Below are 23,008 nucleotides of genomic sequence, written 5' to 3'. Positions count from 1 at the left end.
TGTAATAGGTGCTTAGTCTACTGGAGTTACTACTCTATGTGGAGTTAATGTGTGTGTAATAGCTGCTTAGTTGACTGGAGTTACTACTCTATGTGGAGTTAATGTGTGTGTAATAGCTGCTTAGTTGACTGGAGTTACTACTCTATGTAGAGTTAATGGGTGTGTAATAGCTGCTTAGTTGACTGGAGTTACTACTCTATGTGGAGTTAATGGGTGTGTAATAGCTGCTTAGTTGACTGGAGTTACTACTCTATGTGGAGTTAATGTGTGGGTGTAATAACTGCTTAGTTGACTGGAGTTAATGCCCTGTGGAGATAATTTTTCTTTGGCATTTCTGATTATTTAGGAAATTAAGTATGACGCACTACCCATTATAGCGTCTTATAATTCCACTTATCAGATTTAAAGGTGTTATAACGTCATTATCACACGTTGATGTTTATTTTTAAATAAGGCAATGGCAGGGATGTACACAATAGTGGGCAAAATAGTTGCACAGGAACATTGCTGTTCGGGGAATTGTTTTCACATAATAATGGCCAGTGGGAAGTCATTTTATTATTTTATAACACAGTAGACTGTCCGCAAATTGAATATTTTTAACAAGAAAGAAGTAAACAGACTGGTCAGCGTGTTGTGGATGTTTGTATTCCAGTTACATGTAGAAGTCGCGAGCAAACAACATGCCAAAATATGCACATTTCCATGCCGAATCGCAACGAAACATGGAACATTTCTGCCATGGCTCGACAGTGAAGAACCATTTCTGCCCAAGTTTATTCCTATATCTGACATTAGTAAGTAAGTAATAACTTTATTGATTTCGTATCCTTATTGGGATCTTGAAAATAATACAATAAAGAATGTTGTTTCAATAAACAACAGCTAGCTAAAAAAGTAACAAAATAGAGTAAACAATTAGAAAATTACATCAATAAGTAAAATAGAACAAAAGTAAAAGAAAAAATACAAGAAATGTAAAATTGAGTGATTATTTTGGGGCAGCTGGTGGTTTTTTCAGTGTAATATCTCTGCGGTTAAAGCAGTTAAAAATGTATTTTGCATAGTCAGTGATTTCTTTGTTGTCGGTAGAGGTGAGAATTTTTATCATGATTTAGTAAACAATCTCACTTCTAACCGACAACGACCTTTGAGAATGAATGGTGAGAAGTTGAACTACCAGACTATATGTTCCATCGAATAGTAAATAGGAAAACACAGACTACTTCTTGTGCTTGGCACAGAAACGTAGATTTTTGTAATTGGTGGAACACATTCTCTCAATTACAAACCCACATTTTTTAACAATCTCCAAATATCCCCTCCACAACGGACTGCTCCCATATCAATATAACCTCACAAAAGAAAATATATGTTATCTTTCTCATTGGTGATGGTTAGCGCTTTTGTGTGTACCCACAGCTTCTACAAGTAAATTTAAATGTTAGTCACCACACCTTTGCAGTTCATTTTATTTAATTAACTGAACGATATGCAGAAATTTGTGGGGAAGTCTCAGATTGTTAGTTTAAGTTAAACTGTTCCACTATAAAGCAGTGTTAACACAAACTAATACTAACTCAATAATATATATAACAAAGTCACGATTTGAAATTTTGCAATAAATCAGTTTTTTTTAATACATTTTGCCTATAGGGGATATCAATGCACTAAAACATACACACTAAATTACATTCAATTCAATTACTGATTTATTTATTAATAAACATCGGATAAATTTGAAACTACAAAGTTGAATTGAAACTGTTGTTCATATCTATGTCATACAGATATGAATTTAATTCCATTATTGAAAACCAATAAATGAATGTTCATGTTAAATACATTGTATGCTGCTATTGCTGGTGAATATTGTAATGTATATTAAATGATATTTATTGTTTTCTCAATTCATCAAAGTAACAATGCTGTGTAACAGTAAGACTATGTAATCAACATAGTATAGATATTCTTGCATATTATAACATTTATATATACTTAAACAGTAGAAATTAATTCAAAACAAAATGTTTCAACTAAGGTACAGCTAATTTTAACTAATGTCACACAAAAGTAAAAAGGTATGCTTTGATATAAGACTCATTAATTAGCGCCCAGAGAATGATTCATTTGATAAACAATGTTTGAAAATTACAGACAGAAAGTAAATCCTTACTATAAAATATAATTCTAATTATAAAAACGAATATAAATGAGTAATGTTACTATATCATAGTGGATACCAGAAAAGTGTATCTCAAGAATATTTAAAATCAATCAAAAATGCAATAAAGAGAACTAACATATTTAAAACAATCCTATACGTCATTGATATGTAGATTTGGTACACAGTAAAATCCATATCCAGAGTATACAGTATGGTGCACCTTGCTTTCTAGTCAAACCCTTGAATAACACGTTGACATGAGCTATGCTACTGAAATACCATAACTCCAACACTCGTATAGACTGGCATCATCAAAAATAGTTTTGCAATCAAACTAATATCTCATGAAAATTTTGTCAGTGAATTTGCGTTAATAATTCAAATATCAAGAGGTTAAATGAACATTGATTGTACTGTCATCGTGCATTGCATGACCATGCAAATGATAATAAAATACAATTTTGTCAAGGTAGTTATTCTCATTCATCCTCTTCTTCGTCTTCCACTTTAGCTTGTTGAGGTTTTCCATCTGGGTATTTAAGCATATCTTCAATCGCACGTGTCACAAAGTAGTTTTCTAGGTACAACTTGTTGATTTCCAACAGATTTTCGATGCTGCTTTCATGATACACCTTCCCATCTGTTGACTTTGCGGATGCTCCATCTCTTCTAACAGTTGTTACCCAGTTTTCAGACCACTTGTCAAGGAGTAAATCAGTAACATAAAGACCTGCATTGGAAGCACGTGCAGCTATTGCTTCATGTTCAGCACGAGATATCCCCATATACCGAGACAGCAGTCGGTGGTCTTTAGTGTCATCTCTTTCTTTTTCCAATAGAATCGCCACTTCTTGTCTTGTTTTGTGCTCCATCCACTTTACATCAGACTTGATACCATTTTCTTTTAGAACTGTCAGGTCAAATCCTGGAACCAGTAAATCTGTAACCTCCTCTGCTATTCCAATCACTTCATCATAGACTGTGACTTTCATTTTTTCTGCTTGAAGTATTTGCTCTATCGGATATGATCTGACTTCATTGAGGTCATGGTGGTTTCGCAAGGAAAATCTGCTAGTGACATGAAACTCCACATCTGCACCAGGGCTTGTTTCATGTAACACCTGACGCATAACAACAGCTACCTTTTGCTTTAACGAATGACACTCTTCAAATTGGTTTCTTCCTTCACATCGAACGGCGACACCAACATCACGTTTGTCTTCTGAAAGAAAGACCAGGGCTTCAACATCCTCACAGAGCTTGATACCGTTTTTCCATATACCACTTGGTGGCCGCTGCAATTTTGTGTAAAGATCGTGAAGACGTGCTTGCAGTCGAGGAAAGAAATTGGGAGAAAACATATCAGCTTCTGCCTTGCACAGGAATTCTTTACCAAAATAAAGACGCATTTGGGGTTCTGCTTTCCACTTATCTTTTGGCATATCTGTTGAAAGTAAATTTGGAATAATATACTTCCCTTGATGGCCACCACCATAATCATTTGCACTCAATGGAACAATTATATCAAAGTGGGTCAGCAGGGGTATCAGCAAGCCCATATCTGCTTCCTTCACAAGCACTTCTTGGATGTCTTCAAATGTGTATATCGTCTGCTTCTTTAATATCTTCGCGTACTGGACAAACAGGTCAGTAGCCATAAGTGGTCCGATTATTCTATCACAAAACCACTGAGGAACAAGTATTATCACAGCTTCCATATCAGACATTCTGATATACAGAATCTGAAACATACAAAAATAACACAATGACGTCAAAATAAATTGGATAATTAATATGTTGCCTCAATGCATCAGTAATTTTTACATGTGTACAATACATATTATTTATGTCATCAGTTTATTTCAATATATATATTATTTACAGAACATGTAAAGAATTTTTTTCCAATGAAATTACCACAGTATAGCATTATTCACACAGGTATATGTGTGTTTCTGTTATGAGATATAACTATTGGCAAATCAAGGCACTGTATGAATTTTGAATATTTGATGATGACATTATTGAAGGTAAAACTGTAGACTTTGAAAATATGCATCATAGTAACATTTTATACTTATTAGTGTCCACTTACATCTCCGTTGTCATAAAGATACTCAGATGCCTTACTCAGGAAAACTTCTTCAACTGATGAATCGATGTCTAGTCTAACATTGGTCACATAATCGTTCCAATACATAACAGGAAAAAATTTACGTTTCTTAATCCATTTTTTCTTTCTACGAAGTATCTTTGCACATATCGCTGGCATTGGCTCTGATATCTACAAAAACATTAAATGATACTTGGCTAATAGACTAGGAAACCATATATGACGTACCGGTAGCCATTGAGCAATACTTGCACACGTGTTTGCCCTCTACATACAAGGTTATTCCTGTGATATGTCATAAATATAGTATAAACCCAACAGGATTATGCCCATTTCAGTTGCAATGTCAAGCATTATAATACCATGAACAAACAAGTCATTCACTGACAAGTCAGATAACTACACACATGGAGCTCCTTGCTACACACAACCCCACCAAAATAACTTAATGAACGAACCAACATCGTTCTGCATACATTCATTAGTGGGAGGAATACATTCACATATATTTTACATTAAAAATATATTCGCATTATAGCGCTCATATTAAGATTAAAAAAGCTTAGAAGCTTAGAAAGAACTCCTACTCCTATTACAAGCAATGATCAGGGTGGTTCGAAGTAGCTATGGTTTAGCAATTATAATATTTAATTATATATGATGACTTGATATTTTGGTCATATCTTGTCATAAACAAAATTATAGCACCAGCTGCATTTCCCTATCTGCAACAGTACACAAGATATTACAATTATGTATATTATTGAGGTCACATGACCATATATAGTGACATGAAATATTAGTCATATCACATTGATCTCAACCAAAAACTAATGACGTTTGTGCGTTATCCCAGAGCATATATGTACCTACCATGTTTCATTAAAATCTGTTGAGATATGCAGATTGGGTCATTAATATGCACAGGATTTCAACCAAAATAATCAGGTCTACGCAATATCCCAGGGCATCTATGTACCAATTTTCATTGAAATCTGTTGCATAGTACATGATGAAAATGCATAAATTTGGCTAAGTATTATTCAAATTAGGTAATTATTATCGATGTATATAAACCCGAAACATTGGATTACATTAGATCGTTGAAATGTCTTAGAGTACTAAGATTCATTGAAATAAGATATTAAGTATTTTAGATATTGATGGAAAAGCTGAAAAACCCACTAAATATGTTATGCAAATCAGGTAATTATTATGCACAGTCTTAATGTAGAACTAAAAGGTCAGTGTATCTATGTACCAAGTTTCATTGAAATGTAATGATTTGTACACAAAAAAAATCAGAAAAAAGGCCAAATATTTACTGATTATGCAAATTAGGCAATAAATATTCATGGTTATTAACCCAAGACTTATCAGGTCTGTGCATTGTACTAAGTTTCATTGTAGTTATTATTATTATAACATATGTACTGCAGTTTACTTTGATTCATCCCTGAAATCAAAATCGTTATTTCCACACCTCATATGCAAATGAGCCTGAGAGCAAACAAAGTAGTCCCTTCAGGAGTACCGTTTTTCGAAACATAGCAGAAATAAACAATATAAGAAGTACGATATTTTTCTCTTGGGGTACATGATTATACTTGCCGAGTGAAATAAAATTTGAACAACAGTAATGGTACTTTTTGGCAGTCACTTATTTCGACAACAACTAATTTGCATATCATCCATGCAATAATGTTTTCGGTATTTTCACGGTCGATATGCAAATGAACATGGTATTTCCATTGGTTACCGAATTATTTTTATTTTGTGAACACATTTTCGTCTGCTATTTGTGTCCGGTTCAAATCGTTCAGCAACATTTTTGGCATGTACGTTAGGTGTACATCTCATGGAATACTATGATTGGGAAACCTTAATGTATGTTGACCACCTAGAAACTGAGTTTTATAAACCTTGAAGGGCTCTCAGAAGATCCACCCGCCGTAAAATCAGCGATTACTATGGAGCCGCAATCATCAACATCGAGATACCAGGAGGTTTCTGCAGGCGACATTGCGGCGTTACTCAGTTCCAAATAAAGATTACCAACGCCAAATGAGCAACATTTTAACCGGTAACCAAGACTTAGTCAATCCACGACCAGCAAGCAGCATCATGCACAAAGTTGTAGCGTTCAGCTCAGCGACGACCGCTGTCGACAAAAGTCATCCCGTCAGTGGAGTACCGCTTCACTCGCTCGTGAAAGTATGGACGCAGGATACACCACATCACTCGTGAAAATAACTTCCATACGCAACGAAAGCCACAGGGAGGGTGTGGGGTTCATATTATCATCTTTATTTCAGACTGTCAAACATTTGAAGGTCCATATAAAACTAGCATGAAAAATTGACATTGATTTAATTTAATTTATTACTCAGCAGGCACTCATCAGATTTTTTCACTTTTTCCAGAGATTTTATGTAATGTATTTGAACATAAGCCATAGCGATACAAATACACATTCTAGAGATTTTACTTTCTAGATGTAAAAAAAAAAAAAAAAATTGAAAGTAAAAAATATGAAAACAAAATATGTGACTTGTATTTCTTTCCATAAACATACCTGGTAACATAGATTTTTAATTAGTGTGAATTACACACGACCCTTGTAGTTCCATGGTATTACTATATATGTGTTCTGTCACATGTATTGGTGTCATAAAAACACATCATTATTCACAGTGTTGCATTTATTTAAATGCATATATTAATTGCACACTGCTTTTGCTGATTTTAACAGCACTGGCAAGTTGGTCCACCTACTTTTCATCAGGGCCACTAACTTTTAAGAGTTGGTAGCCCTGGCGTCTACCACCTTATTTGTGGGAATTTATAACACTGCAAAGCTACTAGGATTAATATTAATATAAATTGTACCTTGCTTTCCCGCTTTACTAACCCTAAAGTAGCTCAACTTGACTTAAATTCAATTAACTATTAATATAAATTATAAAAAAGTGTGGGTCATGACTTGGTAGATCGGTCATCAAAACACACACACACACACACACACACATACATACATATACAAATACACACGGCAAAAACTTGCAAAAATACATATTTACCTGAATCACGTATTCTCTTCGTGTTTTCAGAATTCGCCGCAAGGTTTTCATACCAGAACTAGCATAATCGTGTACATTGAGAATCAATAGTTCATCTAAGATATGAATATATTGACTAAATATCTTCTCCAATCCTTCTTTCAATGTTTTAGCCATTTTGAAAGCTGAAATAAATAATTGACCATGTATTGAATTAGTTACATCATCATCTCATCTTATCGAAAAGTGAATTCACGTAGCAGGCGATGAACTCCACTTGATCTTTTGTTGTGTGGCTTTCTAACGGTGTTTTACTATGGAAGGAAAATTTCACAAAACAAATATATTATCTTTACTATTGCTACGCATCTGTAGTAGCATTTATGTCGCCAGTCAGTAATGTTACAATTTCGTTGTGACTGGGGAATGAAAAGTTTGCTTATTGTTTACCGTATCGAACAGGCCATATATTACTGGTCATCGCTGTGGCACTTTAGTTCAATGATACAAGGATGGCAAATATATATGATGCGTAACAGGTTATGTATTAGCTCTGTTAGTAGTTCTACAAACAGTTTGCCAGTGAAACGTACCGCTGTCTGCAGACTGCATGCCACGTTCTGGGTTGTCAGGATTGAGGGACTGTGTTAGAACTATGAATACAATGGCTCTGCGGAACGCTGTGAATTACATCTTGTCACAACATTTTTCCTCAAATAATTCACCAAGTGAAACGTCCTTGTGAGAAAGTTTGACTATATTATGCTATGTCAAATCTCTCCCCCTCATGTTTTTACAATGTAACAGTAGGGTTGCATGAATCCACATCTACCATTGGTTGACTTGTGCCCGAAAAGGTCAATGTGTGACAACCAAACATCATTTCATTTTCTGTGTCCAGTTCATGGCGGTTATACTGAGCAACATGCTCATACACAGGCCTCCGCACAAACAAAATCCACCGAAGTTTACAGGGACACGGGACTTAGATGATACACATTTTATATTTAGTTTGAAGGTTTTTGTCAGTTACAGCATTGTAACATGGCATAATCTCATTTTCAAAGATCTATGGTGCATGCCAGCGATTTTTTTTAAAATCAACACTGAAATCCACAGCTTACATACAAGTTTACATACGCCATTATTGAAACCACAATTGTCTCTGTTCACAATTTGTGAAAATTTCGAAGGTCAATCTACAATTTCACTGTCAATAAATCTAAATATAATTCCCTGGTTGATCGCGTTTTTGAAAACATGGCGATTTCCTAATGTTTCCAAAATCCATTACAACAAATAACAAAGTGAATTGCAAAAAAATGATGTATGCTTTCAATTATGTACACTCTTTTACCCCTAGATCTAGTATATTTTCGGATCAGTGCTACTCGCACTAACTACTCGCACTATGCCCATTTCAACACACATACAATGTACATACCTCAACTGTGTCACCAACAAAAAGTGATACAATGTATGTTAATCGTGTTTAGAATACATAAACACACTTGATGAATGCTGAACTAAATTTCTGGGACTATTAATATAAATATTATTAGTATTTATTATAATATTCATATTATAACAAAATAATGGTAAGCTTACCTTCAGAATAATAATTAAATTTTTTAGCCCAATCAGCTCTGCTTCCTACTAAGATTACCGTCAGCTTAACTCCAGGGTTTCTGACTTTTAACATTTGAAACCATTTAGTAATCTAAAATGTATCACATATATCAATTCAATTACTGATGATAAACTAAGTTGTCAATCTAAACCGCTAATGGTTCCAAATACACATTTTTAATGATGAGGTTATTACATGATATCACTCTTTGTAAAGCAGGTTGATATGAGTGACATCATAAGCTAATATTTTCAAGTGAACTAGTCTGAGTATCAAAACAAATAGGAAATCATGATTATTTGGAACTTATTATTGGAATTTATGCGATTTAGGCGTGGCGTTGCATGCATTAGTGGACATGCATTTTGCAAAAAATCCTATGTGCTGCTATTGGAGGCATATTTAAAATAATTCAAAATTTGAGACTAGCGCAATAAGATGTTCAGCAACTAATAATGGCCTGCTATTTGACATGCTCAACATAAAAACAGTGTGATCGACAGCATTAATATTTATAATACTCAGACAAATAGATTGCACATCTGTGGTTTCTAATCAGATTTATTAATTTAAATTTGAATTTTTGAGATATCAGAAAACAATAAAATGTTAACTTTCTTTTCAATCAACTTTCTAAAAGTCTATATAAATCTATGACATTAAATTGTGCTCCTACCTATATGAGAAAGTCTATAGTTTTAAGTGAATTATTAAAACTTCAAAAATGTATTTTAAAAATTAAATGATACATTTTTTGTTAGAACCATGATTTTCTATCCTTTGGACTGGTACCGTAATTTGTGTTCCTTAATTCTGTATCAAATCTTCAGAAAGTTTATATTCAATTGGTTGATGCTGTACATGTATACCAAGGCAGGAAACTTTTGTTTTATTTCAGTGTACATTTTTTGATTGACTGAAAAGTTTTTTATTACTGGTAGAGTTTATAATATTACCTGAATAATTTTTATAAACAAATCATATATTTTGAAGACTATAGAAGCAATTTGGTAGTAGGGGATTAATTTTTTCCAATTGTCAACTTCTTTCATTGTATTTCAAGTAATAATGTGCAATACTCATATATTCATGGTAATAGTTATGAGTTGTTTTTTATATTTTTCTCATTTCAATTATGTCTGGTACATTTTTTGAGCAATAAAGTACTTTTGTATTGTATCACTAGTTTATAATGGTATTTAAATGATTGATGGATTCCTTCTCCCCCCAAAAAGGCTAAAGGAAAAAATAAACCGGTAATATTTTGACCCAACATCCTATAGGATTCCTATAGAATAAATTCCTGTAAGATTCCTGTAATATTTTGATGCAAAATCCTATAGGATTCCTACAGTACAAATTCTTGAAAGATTCCTATAGTATTTCAACGCAAAATTCTATACGAACAGAAGTCCAATAGGAAAATGTTTTTGAATGAATATTATAGGAATTCTATAGACATTTTTCCCATAGGAGTCCTATGGAAAACTTTTGTAACAGCACAAATGCAGACACAGAGTAAAATTCAATCACCATAACTCTCCAAACTATGTTGTCAAAACTAATATTCTAATTCTGTTCAGCAATAGATACTAAACTGAATATTCTAGATTGTATTTTGTTTACTTATTATCTTTTAAATTCATATTAATATTTTCGTTTTATTTTCAGATATGGTTATTCATTTTTACTCGTGTTGTCATTGAATTCAGTATGAATTTCGATGCTATAAATATTCAACCAAACCTAGACCTTGATTTTGATATTTAATTTGATATATGGTCATGGACAGTTAAATTATAAGCAACCCTTGACACTTTTTTCAAGATAATTCAACTGATATTCTATCAGCTATGTATTTAATTCAGACTGTTGGTTTTTAAATTTGCACTTTTATGGAGCAAGAGTCAGATAAGACATTTGGTAATGCCAGAGATTCTGATCAAAATCATTTTGTAAATAAATCTATCAAGAAAGTGAACAAATTCTAAACAGAATGTTATTACTGCATATCAAGATGTGACCAGTATATTTTTGGTTTCCTGTAGGTATAGTGCTATATACAATATTGCTAGAATCGGATCAAAATTTCCCATAAACAAGTCTAGTCAGATAATCATCATATACTTGTCATTATTGTTAGCGTTACCAAGCAGACTTGAACTTGATGACACAGCTGATAACATATTGAAATTATCTCTTACCCGAGTCTTTTCTCTCTCCATAATATCCAACGGTCTGATTATCTTCCCGTTTATAAAGTCACACACCTGGTACATCACAATTATAGTAGCCAAACCGGCATATAGAAACATGGCGTGACTGGAAAAATAACTCTCTTGTCCTGCCATATCTAACATAACCATTTTACCAACACCTGGCACTTTTTCTTTAGATATGTCTATGCCTGGGGTCAGAACATAATTATCTTTGCCTGGAGCAGGACCAGCTTTAGATTTGGATGTCTGAAATATATGATAAATATCCATGAAATATATCTACCATACATTTTTACAATTTCGATGAAATATTGGTGAACTATATGTCAAGTACTACTGATAGATGACCATTGTAAAACAAAATATACTATTATAACAATACTCACTTTGAGTAAAGACTTCTTCAGAGTTGTTTTCCCTGAACCTCCATCTCCACAAAACAGTAATTTTGTTGTTTCAATCGGGATTCCTTGCTCCTTCTGTAGTATTTTATAGTCACGTTCCTAAAATATATTTTATTTAAATTTAACTTCAGAATAACATTGTGATTGTTCGATACTATGTTTTGTCTGCAACCAGAGTAATACCTTTTTCACTTTTGTCAACAATATCTCAGCTTCTTCATAAAATTTGTTCTGAAGATCACTTCCTGTACCAATTTTAGACCTCACATACTCGATTGCAGTCTCATCCTGATAATTAAAAACAAAATTGTAACTATATAAACTAACCCAGATTAACCCAAATCTGTACAATCATCTCTGTAAAATGAGCAGAACACTCGTAAAAAACAAAATGGCCACCAGTCTGCCATTTTGAATCGAATCACGGAAAAACAATGACGTGCATCAGTAACCCACTATGACTGATGTCAATGCCAAGTTTGAATAGAATCAGTCAAGGCATGTCTAAGAAATGGTTGATGACCAACCATTTTATTTGTTTTTGACGATAATGGCCACCATTCGGCTAAATTTCGATGAAAATGAAAAACAACTGAAAACATATTTAACCCATTATATCTTGCCTTTGTACAAAATTTAACCCAAATCTGTACAATCATCTCTGTAAAATGAACAGAATACTCGTAAAAAACAAAATAAGTCTTCGTTTTGGACTAGGTCCGACGGGGACTAACACAAGGAGGCTGTCACTGCAGCATGCACAACCGTGCTCGGGTGCCACAGTGTCCTTGCCACAGTACCAGGGTTGCCGTAGTGACCACTCACACTCAGGTACCACATTGCCCATGTCATGATACAACTCAAACGACCAAGGTGCATCATGGGAGGGACCGCCATGACACCTGCACATGCAAAGTATGAATACCAATACTTCAATTTCTTCAATGAAGCTTCTGTAACAAGTCTGATGTGAAAATGTGAAACAAGTTGTGTAAAGTTACAATTACTGTGTTAACCCATTTAAGAACAATTTTATGTTATTTATAAATCAATCATATATATCACCAAATGTAAATTACAAACCTTATTTGGTGACATCATATCAATGTTTTTCTCTAATAAAATCTTCATGATATTCAATGCATTGGCTTTATCTTGTGATGTCTTGACACACCAGCTGGCCTCATCAATCATTTTAAACAGTGCGTTCTTATGTTTCTGCAATATAATATACAGGTTGATGGAAAACAAAAATTACTGAACAAAGTACAAGTTTGAAGAATCATTGTTTATATAGTTATATCAATATCAGGAGTTGTTAAAACAGTTGTGGGAATGAGTAGAAAAAACAACAATCCAAGTGAACAAATCATTAAAATTGACACAGTCCCCGTTAAATTTTTGAAAGTTCTCTTCTCATATGAAAGTCTTCTCATATTAAAGCGGAGGGGTTGTCGCGAGCGTGTCCTTGAAACTTGAGTTCCAAGTGGCGTATACAACACATTGTTTATTTACATCAAAACACGTGTTCCATGTAGTAGTAACAGTGTTCTCCCCAGACTCCATGCCAAGCGTCGCAGGTGATTTGCATAACAATGCATCTAATTTGCATAATTTATTTGCATAATAATTTGTTTATCCAACAAACATTGTGATACATTAAGTACAATAAAGAAGAGATATTTTTTATAGCTCATATATTTTATTTCATTTTATATCACTTCATTGTATTTTGTGTGTGCATCAAGTCAAAAGTTTGAAATAGAATAGCAAAAAATGTATTGTTATGATTATATTGTTATCCATGGAGGTAACTGGTTCATCATTATTTTGTGTACAACAAGTACATTCAGTTTTAATGCCCATGTCACTGTCAGTTCATATGACGTGGGGAAAAACATTTTTTGGTTAAATTTGTAAAGTCTGCCAGATTGCGGGTTATCGGAATGTGACTTAGAAATTAATAAATCAACAAGTCATTGTCAATGACACGTCCCCGTTCCGTTCATATTTGAGTGACATATACATTCAAAGCAGATCATGACCGAAATGCACCTGCATATGTACAACACATTGTGCTAAATCTGAACAAAATCCATCGATGCATGACTGAGATCCGGTTCTGGAATTGTGAAAATACGTGATTTTGATGCATTTTCGGCCTTAAAATGGCCATCATTCCGCTATTGTTAAGCAGATCATGAAACAAATGCACATATCTATTTGTGACATGATGTACCATGTGTGTGTGAAGTTTGAACTTGATCAATCCAGACATGTCTTGGATACGAATCCAGAACTGAATTCTTTAACAAAATGGCCGCCAGTCGGCCATTTCGAACTTGATCCGAAAAAAAAAAAGACGTGCATCAAGGTCCTATTATGTTTAATGTATGTACCAAATTTGAACAAAATCCATCGATGCATAACTGAGATACGGGTCCGGAATGGTGAAAATGTGCGATTTCAATGCATTTTCGGCCTTAAAGCGGCCCCCATTTGGCTATCGTTAATGAGATCATGAAACAAATGCACATACATATTTGTGACATGATGTACCTTCTGTGTGTGAAGTTTGAACTTGATCAATCCAAACATGTCTCGGATACGGATCCAGAACTGAATTCTTTAAAACAAAATGGCCGCCAGTCGGCTATTTCGAACTTGATCCGAAAAAAAAAATGACGTGCATCAAGGTCCTATTATGTTTAATGTATGTACCAAATTTGAATGAAATCCGTCCATGCATAACTGAGATCCGGGTCCGGAATGGTGAAAATGTGCGATTTCAATGCATTTTCGGCCTTAAAGCGGCCGCCATTTGGCTATCGTTAATGAGATCATGAAACAAATGCACATACATATTTGTGACATGATGTACCTTGTGTGTGTGAAGTTTGAACTCGATCAATCCAAGCATGTCTCAGATACGGATCCAGAACTGAATTCTTTAAAACAAAATGGCCGCCAGTCGGCCATTTCGAACCCGATCCAAAAAAAAAAATGACGTGCATCAAGGTCCTATTATGTTTAATGTATGTACCAAATTTGAACAAAATCCGTCCATGCATAACTGAGATCCGGGTCCGGAATGGTGAAAATGTGCGATTTTGATGCATTTTCGGCCTTAAAATGGCCGCTATTCGGCTATCGTTAATCGGATCATGAAAAAAATGCATGTGCATATGTCCCATATAATGTGTGATGTATGAGTGAAGTTTGAACTTAATCGGTCCATGCATGTTCGAGATACAGGTGATCACGGACGCACGGACGCACACAGGGCAAAACATAAGTCCCCGTTTTCGGACTGCGTCCGAACGGGGACTAACAAGTCATTGTCAATGACACGTCCCCGTTCCGTTCATATTTGAGTGACATGTACATTCAAAGCAGATCATGACCGAAATGCACCTGCATATGTACAACACATTGTGCTAAATCTGAACAAAATCCATCCATGCATGACTGAGATCCGGTTCTGGAATTGTGAAAATACGTGATTTTGATGCATTTTCGGCCTTAAAATGGCCATCATTCCGCTATTGTTAAGCAGATCATGAAACAAATGCACATATATATTTGTGACATGATGTACCATGTGTGTGTGAAGTTTGAACTTGATCAATCCAGACATATCTTGGATACGGATCCAGAACTGAATTCTTTAACAAAATGGCCGCCAGTCGGCCATTTCGAACTTGATCCGAAAAAAAAGACGTGCATCAAGGTCCTATTATGTTTAATGTATGTACCAAATTTGAACAAAATCCATCCATGCATAACTGAGATACGGGTCCGGAATAGTGAAAATGTGCGATTTCAATGCATTTTTGGCCTTAAAGCAGCCCCCATTTGGCTATCGTTAATGAGATCATGAAACAAATGCACATACATATTTGTGACATGATGTACCTTGTGTGTGTGAAGTTTGAACTTGATCAATCCAGACATGTCTCGGATACGGATCCAGAACTGAATTCTTTAAAACAAAATGGCCGCCAGTCGGCTATTTCGAACTTGATCCGAAAAAAAAATGACGTGCATCAAGGTCCTATTATGTTTAATGTATGTACCAAATTTGAATGAAATCCGTCCATGCATAACTGAGATCTGGGTCCGGAATGGTGAAAATGTGCGATTTCAATGCATTTCCGGCCTTAAAGCGGCCCCCATTTGGCTATCGTTAATGAGATCATGAAACAAATGCACATACATATTTGTGACATGATGTACCTTGTGTGTGAGAAGTTTGAACTTGATCAATCCAGACATGTCTCGGATACGGATCCAGAACTGAATTCTTTAAAACAAAATGGCCGCCAGTCGGCTATTTCGAACTTGATCCGAAAAAAAAATGACGTGCATCAAGGTCCTATTATGTTTAATGTATGTACCAAATTTGAATGAAATCCGTCCATGCATAACTGAGATCTGGGTCCGGAATGGTGAAAATGTGCGATTTCAATGCATTTCCGGCCTTAAAGCGGCCCCCATTTGGCTATCGTTAATGAGATCATGAAACAAATGCACATACATATTTGTGACATGATGTACCTTGTGTGTGTGAAGTTTGAACTTGATCAATCCAGACATGTCTCGGATACGGATCCAGAACTGAATTCTTTAAAACAAAATGGCCGCCAGTCGGCTATTTCGAACTTGATCCGAAAAAAAAAATGACGTGCATCAAGGTCCTATTATGTTTAATGTATGTACCAAATTTGAATGAAATCCGTCCATGCATAACTGAGATCCGGGTCCGGAATGGTGAAAATGTGCGATTTCAATGCATTTTCGGCCTTAAAGTGGCCGCCATTTGGCTATCGTTAATGAGATCATGAAACAAATGCACATACATATTTGTGACATGATGTACCTTGTGTGTGTGAAGTTTGAACTCTATCAATCCAAGCATGTCTCAGATACGGATCCAGAACTGAATTCTTTAAAACAAAATGGCCGCCAGTCGGCCATTTCGAACCCGATCCAAAAAAAAAAATGACGTGCATCAAGGTCCTATTATGTTTAATGTATGTACCAAATTTGAACAAAATCCGTCCATGCATAACTGAGATCCGGGTCCGGAATGGTGAAAATGTGCGATTTTGATGCATTTTCGGCCTTAAAATGGCCGCTATTCGGCTATCGTTAATCGGATCATGAAAAAAATGCATGTGCATATGTCCCATATAATGTGTGATGTATGAGTGAAGTTTGAACTTAATCGGTCCATGCATGTTCGAGATACAGGTGATCACGGACGCACGGACGCACGGACGGACGGACGCACACAGGGCAAAACATAAGACCCCGTTTTCGGACTGTGTCCGAACGGGGACTAATAATGAAATTTATTTTCTACAACAGCATTTCAAAACTCATGTCAGCGATTTTCCATTCATCTCTATACCTTATGCATAACACTACGATCACCACGGGTATTCTCTGCTGCTGTTGCGATCATCTGTCCCTGACTTTTTGGTTTAAAAATACACAAATTTAGAATGTTTTGTTAATTAAAATGATTCATTGACGATTATCTTAGAAATTACATCAAAATCGCCAACGAGATGTTGTTTTTAAACATCGCGGAAAAACATGCACTCAGCGCCGTCATCTTTGTTACCTCGATCGGAATCCCCCCTTGTAACCCAGCATGCATTGGTCTCGATGTCACCATGCGTTACGTCGCTTCAGTGGCGTTCCTCGGTAATGAGGCACTCGATGCATGAGGTATTTCTAGAGGTCAGGGTTCGTTTTTTCTTCGGCCTTCTCGTCTGCAGTTGAATAATTTTTGCTTCCATTTATTTACGATTTTTTTCCAATGTGACTTAATTTCACTTGTTTTTTCTAATTCTTGGTAATTTTGTCATCGGCGATGGAGTAGTAAAAACCGCAATTTACCGCAGTGCAGCAAATCGGGATAGATCTTCCCGACGCAATGGACAAATTATTACTTTGCAGGCCCCGATCCCCTTGACAGACTTCCTGTAGACTTCCGTTTTATCACTGTTTTTGTAAGGCTAACAAAGGCAGGATTACCCTTCGATCAATACATGTTATTGTTTTAAAGATGTGCAAGACGTGGCTGACACTTGTAAACAATACAACAACTTAAGCATCGCGGACAGGGTTTCAAGAATCGCGGGCGAAACGAAAGCGACGCGGCTATTTGTGCAAGCGACGCAGGCCCGCGGTGCTTGAAAGGCCTGGGGAGAACACTGAGTAATATGGCCAAAAATATAAACAGTCGTTATTCGGCCATCTTTGATCTGATTATGAAACACACTGATATGTATGATGTATGTGCCAAATACATTTGAAAATGGTACATAAATTGTGGAAATATAGTAGTAAGGTCAAAAAGTCAGATGGCTGTCCATCGGCCATCCTTGACCAGATTTTGAAACAAATTGTCATAGACATGCATTCTAACATGTATAAAGTAGATGTATGTGCCAAATTTGAGTGAAAACTGACAGAGCACGTCCAAGATACTGCATAAAAAAAACAAGATGCCTGCCAGTCGACCATCTTTGATCCAATTGCAAAATAAATCGTCATGGACATGTATAATCTATGTACCAAGTTTGAATGACAACTGACAAAGCATGTCCAAAATACAACATTTTCAAAAAACAAGATGGCTGCCAGTCGGCCAATTTGAATCGAAACGCTAAACCACTGCATGTGCATATGTCCCACATAAGGTACTAGGCACATGCAGAGAATGAACGGAATCAGTCCACAGGATTCTGAAATATGACTCTGAACAGACTGACGCACAGACAGACGGACACACGGACGGACCGAAAGACGGACAGACAGACTCAGGAACTCATGGACTCATATGATCTATGTACTAAATTTGAATAAAAACTGACAAAGCATGTCCAAAATACAATATTTTCAAAAAACAAGATGGCTGCCAGTCGGCTATCTTTGATCCAATTGTGAAATAAATCATCATGGACATGTATCCTAACATGTATAATCTATGTACCAAGTTTGAATGAAAACTGACAAAGCATGTCCAAAATACAATATTTTCAAAAAACAAGATGGCTGCCAGTCGGCCATTTTGAATTAAATCGCTAAACCACTGCATGTGCATATGTCCCACATAAAGTACTAGGCACATGCACAGAATGAACGGAATCGGTCCAAGGGATTCTGAGATACGACTCCGGACGGGCGGACGCATGGACGGAGACAGAATTATAAGTCCCCGTTTTCAGACTTCGTCCAAACGGGGACTAATGAAAACAAATGTTCATATTGAATGTTAGCCTGTTATGGTCTGCGTCCTCATTGACAGAATGATGTAAGCTGTACTGGTAAAATCATAGTTACAGTGAGTTAATATTTTTTGGAAATTGAAGACAATTCTTGAACTTGAATTGCATCATTATTTGTGTGGTGCAACAAAGTTTAGTTCCAGTTTTTCCAAAGACATTGTTGTGTGCCTGAATGACACTTTCTATCAGAAAGGAACATCACAATGTCATCTAATATAAAAAATGTTTTAACAATGTGTTATTACAATGAGTAGTAAAGTTGACAGTAGTTTGCATTTGAGTGAATATTGAATAATGCTTGTCTAGGATAATGTGTTGATAAATGACAATTACAAGGAAATATTAACCAAGTGTCTGCTTTGACTTTCTCAGTACAACAATGAATAGCCTTGTAATTAGTAATGTATGTAACTGGACATGTTTGTATGTATCACAAGGTGTCAATAGTTGTGTTCAGATGGGCTTGTTCGGTCTAGCTTGAGCCAGCAAATATTCCAGCTGGTCAAATTTAAGCTCAAGTAAACCATGGAGCTGAAATCCATCACGTCTGTGTCCATTCATCAAACTCTGATTGACACTGTTGCTTCTGCGCAACTCTGATTGTGTGAACAGAATGGGTCATTGGCTTAAGCCAAACGTTTAATTTGATGTCCGTAACATTTTGTTATCAATGTGGATTTGATGGAACCAACCAGATTTATTTTCCACTAAATTTCATACCCCCTGCTTAGAGTTATAATGTGCTCCGCCCCTAATAAATAGAATATGTGATTGATGACGTAAAAGTAATATAAACAAACCATATTATAGTGATTTACATCTGCTGATTTAGATAATAACAGTGTAGCTATGTCCAATTTATTCATACAGCATGCATCCATCAGCGGTGTGTCACCGCCCTGTAACATAATATACCATATGGCGTTACAAACTGTGAGTTTGGTTGAACTTATTATTTGGTGATTATGTATATTTATGAAATATTTACAAAATACTCAAGGCTTTGCTCAAAACCATAATTAACAGAATGCCTAGTTGAGGAAAAATGGAGATAAACAAGTCATGAATGACACTGCCTTCGCTTGTTGTCATTTGAAAGTTGCATGGACATAAATTGGCATTTTCAAGTTTATAGCACTCTCCATCCGGGTCAGCATTATTCTCAGCAAAAAAACCAGATAGCGACAAACCAGTACAACAGGTAAAATGACAAGGAAGTATACAAATCAGATCTGCAAATATGTAAAAGAGAGTGTTGTGTCTGTTTGGATAAACTAGTTTGTGGCCCTGAATTAGTTTCAATATATCTAATAAGGACAAGAGTACTTCTCATATGACAATGATTCAAATAAAGTGCAAGAATCCTGAAAAATATTAATTATCAAGTTTTTATTATCATACATTAATATTAACAAATCGTGTGAATTTTTATGTACAGAGAAACACGTATTTATGCTTTGGTTGACAACACTTTTCAAAGTAAAAAAAAGAGGACCTGCGAAACTGTATACAATTGTCAGACACGCAGCAAATAGTATGTTTTTGTAATACATGCAGTTCCAGTGGCTTTGCTTTCTGAGAAAAAAATTCTGGCTCTGCACCTGCAAAAAAACCATTTAGTCCAAAGTAAGCAGAGGTTGTAGCATATGTGCTCCCATTAGCTGGTAATTTTAATCAAAAAAGATGTTTGAGTACGAAAAAATATTACTTAATATATTTATACCAGCCAGAAAGAAATTGCAGTTCATTCTGCGCTATTTTAAACATGTCTAGTCTAGGATGACTAATTCATCAGTCTGTTACCACTCCACAAAGTTGTCAAATTAATATTCACGAGATTCTGCAAAAAAAATATTAAGAATGTGCAAAAAGCCAGAGTACTTGTGTTTTCAATGTCATTAAAATCTGACCAGGGATATGCAGAAAATTTCACTAAAGCTGAACTAAATGGATGCCAAGATATCTAAAGAAATAAAAAAATACTATTGAGAAAAAAACAAAAAATTACTACATTTAATATAAATGCAGATAGAATTGCATAAAAAACTAATCAGCAGAGGTAGTGATCATGTAACCTAAGTGTATGTCAAATTGCAGTGTTCATTCCAGAAAGTTGTCTCAGGTTGGCGTCTTATTTGCATATTAATTTGCATACTAATTAACATATTGTAGTTGTATTTTTAAATAAAGATTAACTGTATACAGTGAAACAAATTTAGATAAATAAAATGGGACATATTGCAAAAAATATATTACTGTAGAATACTTTATTTTTGCTTGGAATTTATTTTCGCTATATATGATATACAGAAAATTTCACTAAAGCTGAACTAAATGGATGCCAAGATATCTAAAGAAATAAAAAAATACTATTGAGAAAAATACGAAAAATGACTACATTTAATATAAAAGCAGATAGAATTGCATAACAAACTAATCAGCAGAGGTAGTGATCATGTAACCTAAGTGTATGTCAAATTGCAGTGTTCATTCCAGAAAGTTGTCTCAGGTTGGCGTCTTATTTGCATATTAATTTGCATACTAATTAACATATTGTAGTTGTATTTTTAAATAAAGATTTACTGTATACAGTGAAACAAATAAAATGGGACATATTGCAAAAATATATTACTGTAGTTAATATTGTTAACTGTTTACAATTACTAGTATATAAAACAATATCTGGAGTTTTGAAAAAAAGTTATGACTATTAAGTTAACATCATCAAAATTGAGGATTACATGAATTTGATCCCTCCCTAATCTTGTTTCACTGCTCCCTTAAAGGGGAACAGATACTATAAATAGGGCAAGATGGCTACCGCAATTAGTATGCTAATCAAGGTATGTAAGGGTGCCTCTAGAGGGTAGTTGCGCGTGCAAAAGGTGAGGCGCATTTTTGTCCATATGCAAATCAGACTTACGCGTGGTATTTAAATTTGAGAACAAATGGATTGTACGCGTAAATCAGACTTACGCGTGGCATTTAAATACAGTTCAGATCCACTGAAATGTACTACTAGCACTGTATCGTGGTGAGATGAGTTCTATGTGTTTTTAAAAGGCAAAAACATGTATTTAAAAACAAATCAACATCAGATTTTCGCTTGGGATTGTAATCACAATCCATTGGTTTTCATTCACAAGCCGAATCACAACTATACTCCTCAACTATAGGTGTGAAAGAACGGCGTCTTCAGAAAATAACTAGGGCGACTCCCGAGAAACAAAGCGAAGCAACGCAGATTGGGTGGTCGATAGTATTGTCAGAAAAAAAGTATTCCAGTTTGTGGTCGGAATGAAACAAACATATGGTAATTATCATGGAATGTATATAGTAGGGGAGACGTATTGAAAAAAAATCGCTTCCCCCATAGGAAAATATAAATCTCTTAAAGCCAAAAGCATCATAGGATTCCGTTTTTTTTTCGGCCCACACTAAATCCGTTCAAGACTCAAACGATATGTTTCGTCATTGTTTGAGCTTGAAATTGAATAAAAACATGTTCTGTTGTTTCCTGAAGTATTTGAAAAGTCCAAGTGGACCGATAAGTTGCAGTAAAGATGTATTTTTACGCAAAATAAATACCACGCGTAAGTCTGATTTGCATATGGACAAAAATGCGCCTCACCTTTTGCATGCGCAACTACCCTCTAGAGACACCCTTACATACATGGCTAATCCGAATCAAGCCAAAATATGTCTCTGTTGACAGAGGTTCGATTTACTGATAAACTTCAACACAAATAGGTCCTTGTAGGTCCTGGTAGGTCCCGGTAGGACCTGATGTAGTAATTTCTTCGGCACTCGGGTATCATATTTACTTCAAAGGTAATTTAAGAATCATCGATATTGAATTACAGTCCTTCTCAATTTCATCATTGCTTTCAAGCAGTCACGGTTGGCCAAACTTGACTTGTTTTTTCTCGATAATTCTAGTCTAATATGTTGTCACAAAACCAAGTTTCACACTTCCTTTCAATCTGCTAGCAAGTGCCAATGAACACTGGAAATAGCAATCGTGCACAACAGATTCACAATAATATATACTCGCAAATCACGAGACAACGTGTTCTAAACTTTTACGTTTTTATTATTCCAGTATTTTATATCCC

General features: G+C 35.2%; 1 protein-coding gene across 2 annotated transcripts in view; it reads right to left on the bottom strand.

The window, feature by feature from the left end:
- Positions 1-1,607: 1,607 nt before the first annotated feature.
- LOC100367066 (uncharacterized) overlaps positions 1,608-23,008 on the bottom strand; it is a 114,892-nt gene continuing 93,491 nt past the window's right edge. Inside the window, exons 15-23 of one of the 2 annotated variants that reach the window (XM_085508655.1) lie at positions 19,694-19,792; positions 12,676-12,810; positions 11,776-11,880; positions 11,575-11,691; positions 11,174-11,434; positions 8,948-9,059; positions 7,361-7,524; positions 4,263-4,451; positions 1,608-3,909 (exon numbers count right to left, since the gene is read on the bottom strand). In XM_085508655.1, coding sequence (XP_085364781.1) covers positions 2,647-3,909; positions 4,263-4,451; positions 7,361-7,524; positions 8,948-9,059; positions 11,174-11,434; positions 11,575-11,691; positions 11,776-11,880; positions 12,676-12,810; positions 19,694-19,792 — 2,445 coding nt within the window. In that variant the 3' untranslated portion in view covers positions 1,608-2,646. The remainder of the gene's footprint in view (positions 3,910-4,262; positions 4,452-7,360; positions 7,525-8,947; positions 9,060-11,173; positions 11,435-11,574; positions 11,692-11,775; positions 11,881-12,675; positions 12,811-19,693; positions 19,793-23,008) is intronic. The other variant, XM_085508656.1, reaches the window with a different exon arrangement.

Source organism: Saccoglossus kowalevskii, chromosome 15 (genome assembly GCF_978046115.1).
Source record: "Saccoglossus kowalevskii chromosome 15, keSacKowa6.1, whole genome shotgun sequence".
Taxonomy (NCBI): Eukaryota; Metazoa; Hemichordata; class Enteropneusta; family Harrimaniidae; genus Saccoglossus; species Saccoglossus kowalevskii.
The sequence above is the reverse complement of the archived record's forward strand: the minus strand, read 5'-3'. Positions and strand labels throughout refer to the sequence as shown.